General features: G+C 35.7%; 3 protein-coding genes and 1 long non-coding RNA gene across 5 annotated transcripts; all 4 read right to left on the bottom strand.

Moving 5' to 3' along the window:
• Positions 1 to 3,179: 3,179 nt before the first annotated feature.
• On the bottom strand, positions 3,180 to 6,376 carry LOC9319474 (ethylene receptor 2). The gene is made up of 3 exons (XM_002883361.2): positions 5,861 to 6,376; positions 3,947 to 5,721; positions 3,180 to 3,869 (listed from the first exon to the last, which is right to left on the bottom strand). Exons 2-3 carry the CDS (start codon positions 5,705 to 5,707, stop codon positions 3,315 to 3,317), a joined length of 2,316 nt encoding a protein of 771 aa, XP_002883407.1. The 5' UTR covers positions 5,708 to 5,721; positions 5,861 to 6,376; the 3' UTR covers positions 3,180 to 3,314.
• A 1,570-nt stretch (positions 6,377 to 7,946) lies between these two features.
• LOC9319473 (isoleucine--tRNA ligase, cytoplasmic) lies at positions 7,947 to 11,356 on the bottom strand. Its single transcript, XM_021030209.1, has 15 exons — positions 11,326 to 11,356; positions 11,020 to 11,229; positions 10,798 to 10,923; positions 10,580 to 10,717; positions 10,364 to 10,485; positions 10,202 to 10,265; positions 9,961 to 10,049; positions 9,737 to 9,878; positions 9,586 to 9,649; positions 9,449 to 9,516; positions 9,219 to 9,341; positions 9,009 to 9,074; positions 8,812 to 8,926; positions 8,643 to 8,734; positions 7,947 to 8,543 (listed from the first exon to the last, which is right to left on the bottom strand). Exons 2-15 carry the CDS (start codon positions 11,041 to 11,043, stop codon positions 8,439 to 8,441), a joined length of 1,338 nt encoding a protein of 445 aa, XP_020885868.1. The 5' UTR covers positions 11,044 to 11,229; positions 11,326 to 11,356; the 3' UTR covers positions 7,947 to 8,438.
• A 501-nt stretch (positions 11,357 to 11,857) lies between these two features.
• On the bottom strand, positions 11,858 to 12,545 carry LOC110229630. The gene is made up of 3 exons (XR_002333004.1): positions 12,467 to 12,545; positions 12,088 to 12,384; positions 11,858 to 12,008 (listed from the first exon to the last, which is right to left on the bottom strand). It is a non-coding gene; the product is annotated as an uncharacterized LOC110229630 (long non-coding RNA).
• Positions 12,546 to 13,178: 633 nt separating this feature from the next.
• Positions 13,179 to 15,072, bottom strand: LOC110229629. Of its 2 annotated transcripts, XR_002333003.1 has the most exons (4): positions 14,320 to 15,072; positions 13,622 to 14,246; positions 13,484 to 13,522; positions 13,179 to 13,403 (listed from the first exon to the last, which is right to left on the bottom strand). XR_002333003.1 is itself a non-coding variant. In XM_021030210.1 (3 exons), the coding sequence occupies exons 1-3, from the start codon at positions 15,014 to 15,016 to the stop codon at positions 14,163 to 14,165; spliced, it is 696 nt and encodes a 231-aa protein (XP_020885869.1). In that variant the 5' UTR covers positions 15,017 to 15,072; the 3' UTR covers positions 13,963 to 14,162. The 2 variants fall into 2 exon arrangements, 1 of the variants encoding a protein (XP_020885869.1); XM_021030210.1 differs by lacking the exons at positions 13,179 to 13,403; positions 13,484 to 13,522 and having other exon boundaries at positions 13,963 to 14,246; positions 14,320 to 14,523; positions 14,609 to 15,072.
• Positions 15,073 to 16,945: the final 1,873 nt, after the last annotated feature.

Below are 16,945 nucleotides of genomic sequence, written 5' to 3'. Positions count from 1 at the left end.
AATTGCAAGTAACGTAAACCCATCTCTCCCCTAGAATCACTTTCTGCAAATCCAATCCATTTATACTTTAGTTAAATAGGCTCGAGGAATGTGCAGTTTTGTTTAATGTAATCTTCATCTAGTCCAGGGGGCATGAATCTAACAATTTCTAATATTATATATTTCGATTAAGGATTTTAACTAATAAAGTCACACATGTGTTTCAATAATTCTTTTGTTTGAAAAGTTTACAAAGTGGCAGACGACATTATCTACAACTTTTTCAAGTTCCGGGATAATTTAAGAAAAGGTAATTACTTATCCAATTATAGTTTGTGGGGAATAAGTGATAAATGCACAGCTCTAATATCTTCTAGAGAATTAACTTGATGTATAGTAGTAAGTAGTAACGAAGAAATTTTATCTTCAAAGCTCTATAATACCATATTCAGTTTCGTAATTTTTTTTGTTTTATTTATCTTGTGGTTAGTTAAATAAAGGTTGGAGGAGCCACTTACTGTATTTTTTCTTATAAATTGACAACATGTCACGTGCTCACATAACTTATGCATTATAAGTTTTGTAAATTGAACCCAATTCATTCACCCCTTTTTAATCACCAATCAAAATTTGACATGTCATTTAACTAAAACAACTAATATTATCTAAACAAAATAATTAAACTAAATCATTAAAAACTCAAAATTAAATTAATTGTAGGTCCTACTACTCTCTCTCCCACGTCTCTCTCTTTTGTTTTTCAAATATTTTTTTTCTTTAACTATAATAAAAATGTAAAAAAAATAATTTAGTTTCATCAGATTTAATCATTAAAAATTAAAATTGAATTAATTGTGGGGCCACTAACTCTCTCATTCACGTAACACTCCTAAATCCAATAGGAAAAAAAATTTAATAAGTCAATAAAAAACCCTAATTCTAAATGTTATATAAAATCATTAACCCTAACCTTATTCATAATTTTTTTCTATTCTTCTTCTCACATATCATCAAAAGAGATTAGTTTTATCAAAGGAAAGAGTTTCATTTTTTCTATTCTTCTTCTCACATATCATCAAAAGAGATTAGTTTTATCAAAGGAAAGAGTTTCACGTTTCTACACAATTTAAACGTAAGTCAAAATAATTTTTATATTTACATCAAAGTTTCTTAGTTTAAAAATTAGTCAATTGAAAAGTATGAATAATATTTTGAAAAGATACTTGAAGAGTAGTTATGACTTGTTGTCCTTCTTTGAACACTATGAGAGAGTGTTGGATGATCGGCGATATAACGAGTTAAATGCTGACTTCAAAATGATGCATACCTCTTCGGTATTATCTGCTATCGTAGAGATGTTGCAACATGCAGAGGAGGTGTATACACCCAAAGTTTTTAAGTTGTTTCAGAAGCAATATACAGTTATCGGTGATTATGTTGCTAAAAAAGTCAGTAAGTCTGAGATGGTGTATGAATACAAAGTATCTTATCGTGGTGGACCGCGAGAGCATTTGGTTAATTATGATGCTACAAACCAAACGATACAGTGTAGTTGCATAAAGTACTCTTTTGCTGGGATCTTATGTCGTCATGCATTGAAAGTATTGGATAAGAAGGATGTTAGGAGAATTCCATCTAGCTACATCTTGAATCGATGGAGTAAAGAGGCAAAATCACGAAACATATTTTCTTATCGTTCAGAGACATTTAATGGAACAGTAACGCAATCGATTGGAAAGCGTTATAGCCATTTATGTCACAATTTTCGTGAGATTGCATCTTTTGCTGCTGAACATGTAGAATTGACGATGTGTGCGAATGAAGCTGCATGTGAATTGCTTAAAAAATTGGAGGAAAAGAAAAAAGAACTTGTGAAGGCTAATGCATGGATGCTCCCAACTTCAAATGTTGAACATGTCGAAAGAGAAGAAGAAGACGAGGAAGTTCTAAATGCACGTGGAATTAAAAGAAAAGCTACTGTTGGACGACCAAAGAACAAAAAGATCGGACCCCACGGTCGATATTTGAATGCTCTTGAAACGAAAAAACGGGGTACATCAAAGAGAAAATTATCGTTTCAGGTATTTGATAAATAATTCTTCTTTTTTCGTTTATGTCCAATTTCCAGCAAAACGTGACTTCGTCAATATATGTATATATATTAATTACAAGATCAAATTGATAAATGCTTCAGGACTCAACTTTTGCTACCAGCAATCCGACATTACAGCCAGAGCCATTTTCCTCGCAAGTGCTACAAGTAAACTATTCATTCTTACTATTTATATTTGATTTTTCGGTGACTTCGTCAATAGATGTATGTATATTAATTACAAGATATAATCGATAAATGCTTCAGGATTCAACTTTTGCTTCCGATATCCACTTATCTGTAGCTACAAGCAGCCCGACTTTACAGACGGAGTCTTTTTCTTCACAAGTGTTTCAGGTAAATAATTTACTCTTACTATTTATATTTGACTTTTCGGTCAAATTTTTCATGATTTGAAATCTTATATTTTGTAGGAATTTGACAAAAGTTACGGAGATTTATTGTAAAGCTCGATCATTTTGAATACAAAGTCAGAAAACATATGGAAATGCTAAAGCTTTACTATTAATTATTTTGGTTAAATTATTTTTTTTACATTTTTTATTAAAGTTGAAGAAAAACAATATTTGAAAAAAAAAAAAAAAAAAAAGAGAGAGACGTGAGAGAGAGTAGTAGGGCCTACAATTAATTTAATTTTGAGTTTTTAATGATTTAGTTTAATTATTTTGTTTAGATAATATTAGTTATTTTAATTAGATGACATGTCAAATTTTGATTGGTGATTAAAAAGGGGGTGAATGAATTGTTCGTAAAGTAACTAATCAGAAAACCGTGGTTATGTGATGGCCTGATGGGTGACTAATGTATACGTATATTTGTTAGCAATTGCACTATTGGTATTTCTTCTATGTACATTACATCGTTCATAAGTTTTATAATTTGTTTTGTTTATTTACCTTCGATAACTTATTTTATACTGTTTCTAATCTTAAAACTTGTGTTCTTTTTCTTTTTCTTTTTTTAAATAAAAAAAAGTTGTGTTCTTGACCCTACGAAATATTAAGATTCAATGCAATTTCTTTTTTGCTAAAGGATTCAATGCAATTTCGTGGGGTCCAAATGAGAAAAAGAACAAAAAATAGCAACATGTACAAATCATAGAGATATGGGTGGTATATAATAACAATTTCGAAATTTCGTTTTGATATATTTGACATAAATCTATGGTGTAAAAACAATGTTGTAAAAATTTTGAATGTAGAAGAGAAGGTGAGATAGCAACTTAAAGAAGTTGGTCAGCTTGCAATAATACTCTTCGGAGCTCACTCTCCATAGCTCTCAACACCACTGGCTTTCTCACAACTCCATTGATTCCAATCTGCGCACACTTGTCCCACATTTCTTCATCCAAACTCACCGTTGTCGCCACAATCAACGGCCAAGATCGACTCCTGATCCTCATTGCCACTTCATAACCGTCCATCTCTACCATTTGAAGATCAAGCACCACCACTTGGAACGAAGTAGAAGACGAGGACGAGCCGGGAGCAACGGCGGAAAGGCAATCGAATCCAGATGATACCGTGGTTACATCGCATCCAAGTTTTTGTAAGAGTTTACGTGTAACTGCTCGGTTTGAATCATTGGTGTCTACTAATAAAACTTGTAAGCCACGTAATAGAGAATTCGAATGTGGGTGAGCGTGGTGGTCAGGTGCTGGCGACTCGCTGGATCCATGGACAGATATAGAGGGTCTACGTCGAAACCGAAGGAGCAACGACATGGTCTCAGGTGAACCATCCGAGCCAGGGACCACCGAGATATTCCCATGAATCAACTGCACACATTATCAAAGAATCAAAGAATCAACTAAGGATGGGAACTTTAGAAAGAGATATGTACGACGAAACTCACCTGGACCACTTTCTTACAAACTCCAAAGCTTAGATCTTGTCCTAACCCATAGCCGCCAGAGAATCTCACATCACCAACTTCTTGATCTCTTGACGAAACAGAAGCAAATGATTGAGAACTTGAATCATCATTCTCTACATTCATTTCGAATCTTATATACACATCTCCATCTGCTGAAGAAGCCGGTGATCGCCACGCTGCCCATCTTTGATCACTCCTATCCAAGCTTCCTCTTTCTTTTAAAATCTTTAACATCAATGAAGATCCTTCTTGACGTTTTCTAGGCTTTACTAAACTACCAACCATATGAAGTATCACTTGAAAGACCCTTCTTTCGTCGCCTACTACATTATCCGGTAGAGACTTCTCCGCGTCAACCAAGAACCTAATTCCATTGCATAGACACAAACACCTCGCTATACAAGCTGCTTCATGGACCGTACGATGCAGACTAAACGGTTTCATCTCTGTTACAAATCTACCGTCAGACATATCCATTGAGTCCCCCACCAAATTCGACATAACATTCCCCGTTTTCACCATTGTATCAACAATCATCTTCTGCTCATCACTCAACTTCTCGTCCTGAATCATCGACAAAAGACCGAGTATTGAATGCATTGGACGCCTCATCCCTTCACTCATCGTTTTCTGAAACGCATTCCTCGCTTGACTCGCCCTCAACGCGTCCCTCTTCGCCATCTGCAACGCCCTGTTCCGTTCCGCCAGCTTCTCCCTCATAAGCTGAGACTCCTCCAAAACCGCTGCATGATCTAACGCAACCGTTACTTGATCTGCCACAACCTTAACAATCTCAATTTCCTGATAAGTCCAATCCCGAGGCTGCCCGCTCGGTAAAACACAAACAAGAATCGCATAACTCGGCTCTCCATTAAAATCCGAAACACGAAGCATCGGCATTCTAATGGCAGCCACGGGACCAATCTCACTAACATCCCCACCGCTAGCCCGAGCAATAGACGACTCCACACTCAATACATTCACTTCATCACTCTCCCTAATCCTCACAACATCCAAATCCTCCATAGAAACAGAACAACCGCCATAACCAACTCTCCCTCTCAACTCATGAGTCAAATTCATCTCCGTTTCCCCATCATTCGGCATCCAAACCGCGCAATTCTGCAACCCCAAAGTCTTGGAAAGCTCAACCAAAGTAGTATAAAGAATCGTATGACGATCCAAAGACTTACGAATCTCTTGAGTAAGCATACGAACATGAAAGCCAGTCTCTTTCTTAATCAAAATCAAACCAACTTCACGACCAAGCTCATGAGCCTTCTTCTTAAGCATAAATTCTCTAACTTTAACTTTCAAAAGCAGAGGAATCAAAGTAATAAGCGTAATCGCAGTAGCACAAGAGACTAAAGCAGTCAACATCTTGAAAACAGTCAACGCCATCATCAATCTAAATGGATGAGCAGAGTAAGTCCAACCATGAAGAAGATGAGTCATACCACAAAGAACAATGAAGGCGATAAACTCAAAGAGAACCCATTTGAATGGAACATTGGAACAACTCACAAAGTAAAGTAACTCAATAGGGATTGAGAAGTAAGCTACTGCGATTAAGAAATCGCTTACTCTTTGAGTTTCAAGAATATTCTCTGTAGTCCAGAAACTAGTTCCTTCGTATTCACAGTTACACCGTGGATAACCACCGCCGTTTATAGCTATCACCGGAGAAACAAACATCACCATTGATAGTATCAAGAACCCATAAGATATTTCTTTAACCATTTTCACATTAAACCCTGCAAGAAACAGAGTGAAAAATCAAAACTTTAACTTTGTAAATGTGAAAAAAGGGAAATTTACAAAAAACCCATTAAAATTGAGACAATTTTGATTCAATGAAAAATGGTAAAAATCAAAACTTTTAATTTGGGTTACCTGAAAGAGATGATTTTGGATCAAAGTGAAACAGTTCTTAGATCTCATCGACATGTGAAATTCCAACGAAGCGACGTACGAGAATCTTCTAATTCTCTTCGACATTCCGATCTTTCTCTCATAGAAACTCAACGACGAAGAGAGTAAACAAAAAAACGAGAAAGAGAGAGAGAGAGAGAGAGAGAGAGAGAGAGAGAGAGAGAGAGAGAGAACAAAAAAGCTGGTGGTGACAAAACCAGAAGACTCAAAAGTGAAGAGATAGCGACAAATCTGAAACTAGTTTGGATTCATATAAAAAAAAAACGTGTAAGTACGTTTGTTTATATATATGCCGGAGCTGATTAGTGCCGGAAAACAGCCATAAGCCGCCGTTGGAGAAAAAAGGAAGGTTGATAAGTGTATGTATAGGTGTAAATAAAGGTCGGAGCCGTTGGTTTTAGAGGAAGGTTTTGAGAGTTTATTTATTCTTTGATTTAGAAACTTATTAAAGGTCCCACTTGTTCTTACATGAACCGAACTTAGACGGTCTTTTTATTCACACTAAAAATAATTTGTTTTTTTCTGTCACTAATTTGTGTATAAATTATTAAATATTTAACTTTTGTTATTTCTCAACTTGTATGTTTTTTTTATAAGAAATGTAACTTATTACAAGCTGTAAATTAGAATAATTAATGGGTACTCTGAATTTTATCAAAATCCCGTATGATCATGAGAATGAAGAATAGAATAAAACTTTTTTTTTGTATATAAATAAATGAGTAAAATATTTATATAAGTGTTGGAAACCATCAAGCCACATGACATGAATGTAGGAACCTAAAAAATATTATATTTAGACCAAGGAGGCAAATAGATCATGAATCTTAAATTAGCTTTGTTTTCAAACAAAATAGCACCAAATCTAACGTAATCACTGTGTTTTGAACTGACACAAGTAGTCGAATATTGATGAGATTAGTCTAATACTCTAATCAAATATCATAATTAGTCAAATTTAGAAAAAGAAGATATGTATAACGCCTTAATAAGATGTTGATTAATATGAGGGACCTACAAAACTTTGATTTTTTTATTTTAATGTTTCCTTCACCATACATGAATTTTTTTTTTTTTTTTGACATCTTTGGATCGACAAAGCCCGATCCATAGCCAATCCCTGGAGTCGAACTCCGGTGGAGAAGGCGGAGTCAAGTGGACTTAACCACTTGACTAAAGGCACATCCCCCACCGTACATGAATCTAAAGAGTAAAAAAAAAAAATGAATCTAAAGAGTAATGAGTATATATTTGAAACCACATTGGTCTATTTATTATTACTTTCCTAACTTTTAGTTTTATGGTTTTGACTCTAGAAACCATATTAGACCATAGAATCCCAAGTGTACTCTTATGAATTTCTAATCAGTATCTATCAATCATCTTCAAAAACATTATTGTTCAAAGGGTTATTTATTGATAGTACTAAAGAAATTGAACCTAGAAGTTTTGAGACGACACGTTACCTATGTTTTTTTTTTTTTTTGGTTGAATCGTATGTTCATTTTCTTTTGCTATGCTTTTTGAATAAATTAAATAACGATTTCACATGTCCGTGATTAAGCTAACTGGATACCCGGACATTAGTCGGAAATCATTCCAAACTCGGAGTTAGACAGTGTGATAGTCCAACACCTAGATGTTGACGACGAGTCTACATAGTAGCACTTCGGTGCGTTTCCCCGGGACTGACCGGATCAACCGATCGGGTATATAAAAAAAATAAATAAATAAATAACGATTTCATCAAGTGTTGGTTTTGTCTATCCTAAATATGTTCATGTATTAGTCGCTTTCTCAAAAAAATATTATAAGTTCCCAAGGTTGTTGATCTTGAAACAGTGTCTATTGTCACAGGCGGAAGTGTCAAATTTATGTTCTTAGGTTTGGAGACATGTTTATATAGATATGATGTCAAATATTTAAATTTTTGTAATTAACAAATTGTTTCAAATTTGGCAATAAAAAAAAAAACAAATTGTTTCAAATCAAACTTTTGAGTTTTGATGAAGAAAAAGTGATATAAACGGCGAACATCGTTTTAAGTTTTTAGTAGTCTTGAGTTTTGGAAGAAAAATATCTTCCACATGAATGGCAGTTTCTTTTCTCATCCCAGTCCACGCGTAGATCAAGATCTGATACCCCACATTCCGATACACTGAATATCCAGCGAGTGTTATCAACAACACTATCTCCATTGCAAACTGATCTTGATTACCAAGTCGTTAAAATCAAGATTTGGTACATCGTAGATCAAGATATGATAAAAACCAAAACACTTTGAAACTCTCGAGCATGTTTGTGAAGCTAGTTCGAATAATTTTAAATTTCTATAAGTAAGACGACCAAAGTTTCTCGTCTTTTTTTTTGTACCAAATCCCATCTTCAACGATGGTCACTAGACATACTTATATCTGTCCTACCATCAATTTTGAGATGATCAAAAGTTTAGTATTGTACAAATAGAACGAGTACAGAGTCTCAACGCACATATTTAACTTTTTTGCAATAATCTAGTAGAAAACACTTTAAAAGGCTCTCACGCGTTCTTCTTGCTCAACAAGTAGTCACCAACTGTTAAATGCAAATGTTCTCCTAGAATCACAATCACAACTGGGAGCTTTTCAATGCAACTTGCAGTTATCTGCCATACAAAACATAGTAAAGGATAAAGTACAACAATTTGGGATTTTTAAAGATTAACTAACGAGTAACGATCAACATTTTCAGTGGCAAAACAAACCTTCCCATCTCCGGCTTGGAACTCTGATTTTAAATTTGAATGATCCCTCGATAACAAGTATGTTTGGAGCCGGGTTGCGAATTTCACATCTCCTGAAAACCATAGATGAATGTACTCGTTAAAAAGAGAATCATCGGTGGACATCCATTGTGATGAGATGATGACTCACCCGAGTACAAAGCGAGAAGAGCTTCTTCATTGAACTTTAAAGCTGGTCTAGCCAAACTTATCTTAAATGAAAATTTAGATTCTTTCAATTCAAAACTCTCATCAGATATTATAACCTGCCAAATAACAGACACGGTACAAATTTATTTTTCTACGGTGAAAAACTAAGCAGACGAGAGATAAGAGTGGCTAACTTACTACATCTGGTGGCATCAAAGTAGAATGAAGCAAAGGGGAGCCAATTTTTTCCCTAATGTATTGTTCCTATCCAACAAACAAGAATGATGAAACAAAATTACGACATCTGGTTTAGGACATTTATGTAGTAATTAGTAATGAAACATTCGTAAAATTCAAGTATAATTATACAGCATGAAGTGAGAAACAAACCAAAAGCTATTTAGTTACCTGGGAGCATAGAACTCGTTGCACAACAGAGTCACCCATGTCCAATGATTCAAAGTACACTTCAACAAAGTCTGTTGGTTCCAGACAAGACTTCTTTCGTAGTTTCTGGATCCTATTGACAATCTACAATACATGAAAAAAGAAAATGCATGAGCACAATGAGAAGGAAACCCATATAGCAAATATACAACTTATAAGACAAATGTATCGCTTCGGTTACATTTATTTACCTCACGAGCAACACCTTCATTTTTCAAAGATTCATCTTCTCGTAGATCCAAAATCACCATAACATCATCTGAACCATGAACGAATGCAACTATTATAAATTGACCATAGAGAAGTGGTATTTAATTAAGATTTGTACCATCTACAGCTGCATCAATCTCTGTATCTTTCAAACCATCTGGACGTTTGAAATCCCTGACAATCTGAACAAAATGTGTCAGAAATGAATAAAGTTCTTTAAAAGATATTCTTCATTATGTCCCACAAGAAAAATCAATAGCATGAGAGACCTTGATATCTGTTAGCTTGAGCGAGTGATTAGCAATAGTGACTTCCTTAGTCTCCTTAAATCTTAAGATATCTGGGTGAGACATTTTTCTAACTTCTTGTGTAACAATTCCCATAGACTTTCCAAGTCGTTTTCCCAACACACTGAAGAAATGAAGAAGTAAAACCACGTTCTACATTGAACTCAAGCGTTAAAAGCAAAATGCGGGAATAAAACAAAACTTACCTGTAATCTGGTACTGCTTTTAGTGACACATACTTCAGAGTATCGTTGCATGGGACAAGAGATCTTACATTGAGTTCATCCAAGACATACTGCAATGCAAAATCAAACACGATAAATCTGAAGTAGCGGTTTCTTGAATGTAAATAGACATCTTTTGCTAGTTTCAAACAGTCCTCAATAACAAACTCCAAAAATCAAAGATACACACTCAAAGATTAACTATTTATGTAACACCACTGACCTGTTTTAGTTTTCCAGTTATGTCATCCAAGAATTCTGCATCTGGGTGGACTACAATCATTTCCCTGATTTAACATGAATAATAAGCATATATGTATCAACATTTAATTTATTTTTAGGCTAACAAAGCAGAATCTGAAAAATGATTAAGTACAATGCTCACTTTAGAGGAGTTTTCAATGGTAGTTGTTCTTGAAGCTTATCACCCTTACGATTACGAATGTTCCGAGCAAGTTTAATAATTTTCTTCATACTTGTAACACTTTTCTCAATCCTCTCCCCTCTCTGTTTTATACACGAGAAGAAAATATAAATGAGCAAAAATTTCAGACAATATCTATTTTATCTTTGGATATAAAGAGATATATGGAGCTATTACCGTTTCTTCCTCTTGAGGATAACTACAGTAATGAATGCTTTCCTCAGAACCTTCACACACTTTCCGTAGATTCTGGTATAAAGTCTCAGTGAAGAAGGGTGTAAAAGGAGTCATCACTTTGCAAGAAGTAAGGAGAACCTGAAATTCCATACACAATTATTAGTTATTACAAAGTGTTAAAATAATGGTGACCATGCAAACAAAATTATTTACCATACATTATAGAGAGTTGAAAGAGCAGTGTGACAATCATCTTTTCCTGTACGGCCTTTTAACCTCTTGCGGTTGAATCTAACATATATGTTAGTGAGATTGTCAAGGAACTCCAAGAGAAGAGGAACCACCTGAAAATGAAAAGCAAAAATGTGTTGAATACCACAAGACAAGGGTAACTTTTTTTTTTCTAATGCAAGATCATATTGAAAATGTAAAAAGCTTACGGTGTCAAGACGATATTCATCCATCTTTTCGTGGACATCCTTGACAAGAGTCTGCGTAGCTGAGTGAATCCACTGATCGAGAACGTTTGATGACTGTAAAGTTGCTAGATTACTAGGAAGAAAGGACCTACAAATTTCAATCTCAAGTCTCTTTGCATTCTGAACAAGGAACCGATATGCATTGTACCATGGAAGAAATACATCTTTGACCTAGTGAATCCCCATGAGGACAAGAATAATTCAGACAAAAAAAAACAAATCTACTCAAATAAGAAAGCAATAAAATCAACCACCAAGATCACTCACAACACCAAGTACTCCTTCTTTTTTGAAGCGTAATGGCACTACAAGAAAAACGTTCATTGATAGCGCAAACCATATGCTATCTTACGTTATTGATAGCGAAATCACAAATGCTGTGACATCGGCAGCTATGGTAGGTGTTTCCCCTACGATAGCGTTATTTTGATATGCTATGATAGTTTTAGATACAATAGCTTTATTTAACTGCTGTTATTTATTTTGATATAGCAGCTGAAATTTTTGTTAAAAAGTAACGACAATTCAAATTTTGTGCTATAATAGGTTCTTCTACGTTAGCAATTTGTTCTTGCTGTTTAATTTGTTTTCGTAGCTTCATGTTTTGTGCTATAATATCTGATTTTCTACAATGACAGTGAAGAATTGCTATACTTAATTTAATTATGGCTTTTAATTTTGCTATTATATATATTTTCAGAGAGCTATATATTTTGATTCTATACCTGTTTTGCATAATATAAACATGAAAACATAAGTCTGAATATAAATTGTAACATAAGTCTGATTTCAATTCAAAAGTTAGAAAGTTATACAGAATCATTCAACATAACAAAAGTCTAAATCCAAAAGACATAACAAGTCTGATTCCAAAGTACATAACAGAAGCTGATTAGTCTAGTCTTAAACTAATTAAAACTACCTAATCTGGACCAAAGTTTCTTCATTCCCTGCAACAATCAACAAAGTCTCATATCAGTAGCAGATATAAAAGCAAAACACAAGCATCACAGTAATTACAAAACTTACCCCAGTTTCTTCATCTACTCAATAGATGACCAACTTATCCATTGGCCATGCAATAGATGAACCAAGTGAATCTCTCATATACTCGATTTCATCTGATGGCCTCCAAACTGCTGCATCATCTATCTTCACTACATCTACCCAAACTCTAGCTGCATTTGCCCCCAAGCGAACATGGTGTACCTTTTGGTCTGGGTCGATTGAATGCACACGTCCTTCACCAACCACCCGCCTCTTTCCACTAATATCCATTAACTTGCACTTCTGATTAGCCTTGATAACTTCAGCTCCAGTTTTACGCTGCCATATTACAATATAAACAGGTTTAATTCATGTATAATAATAACCAGAATCAGTAAGTAACAACATCTGCTAAATTTACCGGAGATCTTCGTAGAGGGGAGTGTGAAGCTAACTGACTTTTCTTTACAGGAGGCTTTGAACATGTTGCTGGAGACTTCTCAACAATAGATTTTGAAACTGTGGCTGCGGATTTCGTTCCTTTTGTTGTGGCTGCGGATTTTGATATCTCAACAGATGACTTATAACCAGCTGCTGCATTTAGTGGACCTGATGATGGTGCTTTTCCTCCTGATGCTGCTGCCTTTTCTGTTGTTGTTTGATGAGTTGATGCAGAAGCCTGATGAAGTGGAGACTTCTGACATGTTGCATCTGCATGGTTTTCAAAGACAACTTTGTTGGCAGGCCAAGCTACAGAAGACTGTAAACAGTCCTCAAGGTACATGACATCAATCGTTGGCCTCCATATAAATGTCTCAGGTTGAATCACTGCATCCACAAATATTTTCACTGCTGCTGGTCCGAGAGGAAGCCCATTAACTAATGCATTGGCATCTTGTGTCTGCCAACGTCCTTCTGCAACAACAACATCATATGAAGACAAATCCAGTAGCTTGCACTTGTTCACAGAATCAGGTCTTGATCCCTGTCAAACACATTCAACCAGTGTTAACATATACTTTCTATGTATGAGTATGAGAATGAGTGATAAAGTTTACCAGGGTTGCAATGTCTTCTGGTTGGAGCTCCTCTTCTAGATTAACACACAAACTAGATGGCCAGGACACCATATGTCCAACAGCTTTCTCAATGGTGCACATGTTAATCGCAGGTCTCCAAAGGAATGCTTCTGGTACAATAGCAGTGACAATCAAGACTTTAACATCCGTAGGGCCTAAGCGACTTTCATTAACTAATTCATCAGGATCAGAAGACATAATAAGCCCCTCAGCAACTTTTTCCTCAGAACCAGCCCAATCAATCAAGACACACTTTGGTTGTGATCTTTTATTCACACTCTGTAAAAGTAATTAGAAGAAAAATATATTAGATTATAAAGTAACAAAGAAATCAAAAACATTTGATATAAGTCACTTACTCTTGCAGCTGAGTTTTCACCAACCTCAGGTGATTGTCTCTGTTACATAAAAAACAAAGTCAAATACTATGAACTATTTGAGCTTCTTTATGTATAAATAGATAAGCTTCACAATGTATAAATAGATAAGTTTCTAACCTGATTCTTCATTTTCAGAATTACATCTTCTAACTCAGTGACCTTCTGCTGGAGCTGAATCTGATTCTCTTGCATTTGAGCCATACACTTGTGCTTCACTTGGAAACAAGCTAACTTGGTCTTATTCATATTTCTACCCATTGCCCTCATTCTACCAGGATTGTCAGGCCCTAACAGTTGGCTAAGTGAATCTTGTTGTGCTTCATTTGTTGCAATCGATGGATCATCACTGTTAACAATCTCATTTGCCTTTTTCTGCAACTCATAAGATACAGATTCAATAGCAGATTAAGAATCAAATGCCAATATGCACATCATTAGAAGCAAAATTTTAAACTCACAATCTTTTCAGCAGCATTAGTGTTCACTGGTGTACCATCTTTCTTGGTACGTGATTTAACCCAAACCTTTAGCCTTGTCACTTCAGATGGGTCTGCACTACCAGTTTTCTAAACCAAACAAAAATCATTACATATTAATAAGTGTTTTAAAAAGAAGCTGAGCAATATAAACAACATAACTGTCATGTGATTACCATATCTTATGCTAGTCTAACCATTCCCTTGCGACTACAAGTGTGAGGAATTTGTTTGCGCCTTCTTTCCTTGTAGCTATCGCTTACAACCTAACAGATGAATGTTAACTTGTAATATACTATATAGTACATAAACTTAATTATCCTGATTCCAGATGCATACCTTAAATTCTTGGCTAGTTTTGAGCTTCACAAATTTACGCCAATCGGTTGGAGAAACATTTTTAAGTCGCAGATTCATCCTCTGCTGGTTAGTCTTAGCTTCTCTGATGTTTGTAACTTGCTTTGATTTCCAGGACCTCCACAAACATCCCATCTGCTTAAGCACTGCAACCTTTTGGTACTCTTCATCTAGTTCAAACCTAGCCTGCACTCAATAGAAAAAACAGTAAATTTAATTACAATATCTGATAAAACGTAATGCAATACAAGAAAAATTAGAGAAATGATACCTGGACAGATTTCCAGAGAAGTGTCTTGATTTCTTCACCTATTTTTGTCCAACGATCAATTGTGATAGGAACATGTTCTCGGACCAATGCACCAACATATGATGACAGCTTAACTGACCCTTTACCAATAGGCTCTCCCATGATATTGTACTCTACTCTAACTCTGGTATTTGGATCCTTGGCTATGTCTTTCATCCTAGTTGGTCCTCGCTGTCTCTTACTCTTAGGTTCAATAGCAACCTCATGACCCTCAGAAAATTCTATCTCTCCTTCAGGCTCTCCCACATCAGGTTCTTTATCACCCATTTGGACTTCTACTTGAACCTCAGCTGGTTCTTCATGTTGTGGTTCCAAATGATCTGGATCTTCAGCTTGAACTTCAGCTGGTTCTTCTTGTTGTGGTTCCATTGTACCCACATACTCTACCTCCTCATCCTTTTTTTTAGTGTTTCTTCCTCGCTTTTTCTTGCGCCCAACCATTTTAAATCACCTAATAAAAATGAAAGAAGAAAAGAGTTAGTAGATTAAAGAGAACTAAAAGCAGACATCAAAGCAAAACAAACATAATAACTATCAAACACACAATGGAAAAACAATTAAAAAAAAAAAACAGACATCAGACTTGAGCTAAGGTAAAAAATCAGACATTTCACACATATATCCCTTCACAATCAGATCTCTCATTTCAGCCTCATCCAAGTCAACATCAATGTCAACACTTGTTGGCAATGGCCCAATGTCTGCAACTGCATCTTGAAACTCTTTCTGACTGAAGCTTCTCGAAGGACCTCTCATTGCAACATACCAAGTTGATGAGTCATCTTCCCTTAGGTAAAACACTTGCTTTGCTTGAGAGGCTAGTATGTATGGATCCCTTAAAAAGGAGACTTGACTATGATTCAGATTTACAAGTGTAAAACCATCCTCTTCCTTCACTCCATTGCCCTTTACTGCCCAGTTGCAGCGGAACAAAGGAACATAAAACACATTATAGTCTAACAAGATAATGTCAGTTATGCAACCATAATATGATACCAAATCAACCACTTGTGAGGTGTCCTTCGCACTAGACCTACAGACTGCAGTGGCCTCATAGTAAATACCACTATTCTGAGTTTTCTTATCAACTGATCTTGTGTGAAATCGTTGCCCATTCACTATGTAACCAGTATATGACCTAGCGCAGCTACGTGGACCATATGCCAACCATTTCACTGTTTCTCCATGTCTGTTTGAATCAAGATGTATCTAACAAAAGTAAATAGAAAAGGTCAGGCACCTATATACATAAACTGAATTACATTAGGTGTTTATGTAAGAGATAACTAGCCTGTTCTTTAAGCCAAGAGGCAAAATTCTGAGTGTGCATACTCCATAACAGTGATGCATCACGTCTGCATCTTCCATTGGAGTCTTGTAGATGCTGTAGGTGCTCACTGTTAAAAGAAAAAGTGAAAAAGAAATAATCAGACATTTATCCTAAATATAATTAATGAATGAACTAGCAAAATGTGGAACTTACTCTACATAAGGCTCCACGACAGCCATATTCTGGATGACAGCCATGTGGGCTATTTTTTTCTCCATTTCAGTAAGATTAAGTGAGATGCCTGCAGAGATTGGACGCCCCTCAAGTATAGTGTTGTTTTCATACTCAGTGTTTCTATCTACACTTTCCTTAACATTGGTTGTCTTCTTCAAAAATTCACTACAAAACTGGATGCATTCTTCAGCTAGATAACACTCAGCAATACACCCTTCAGGTCTTGCAGTGTTCCTCACAAAATCCTTCAGAACTTTCATATACCTTTCAAACGGGTACATCCATCTAAAATGAACTGGTCCACCTAACCGAGCTTCTCTGCCTAAATGTACTGTCAAGTGCACCATGATATCAAAGAAACTTGGCGGGAAGAATCTTTCAAACAAGCAAAGGGTTTCAACAATCTCAGCTTCCATTACCAAAAGCTGCTCCATATCAATTACTCGCTGACACAAGTGATTGAAAAATGTGCATAAGCGCACAATTGCTACCCTAGGACCTTTAGGTAACAACCCTCTAAGTGCAATCGGAAGAAGCTGTTGCATTAACACGTGATAATCGTGTGATTTCAGACCTGTGACCTTACAGTCATCTAATGAGACGCCTCTTGATATGTTTGAACAGTACCCATCTGGGCCTTTGAAGTCAAATAGCCGCTTACAGAAAATCTTCTTCTCTGTCTTGGACAGAGACCAAAGTGCTGCGGGAAGATATGTTCTTTTTCCTTTGATTTTAGGGTGCAAATCCTTTCTAATACCAAGCTACTGAATATGTTTGTTGGCGGATAAATTTGG

Source organism: Arabidopsis lyrata (genome assembly GCF_000004255.2).
Source record: "Arabidopsis lyrata subsp. lyrata unplaced genomic scaffold ARALYscaffold_3, whole genome shotgun sequence".
NCBI lineage: Eukaryota > Viridiplantae > Streptophyta > Magnoliopsida > Brassicales > Brassicaceae > Arabidopsis > Arabidopsis lyrata.
This window is presented reverse-complemented; position numbering and strand designations above follow the sequence as displayed.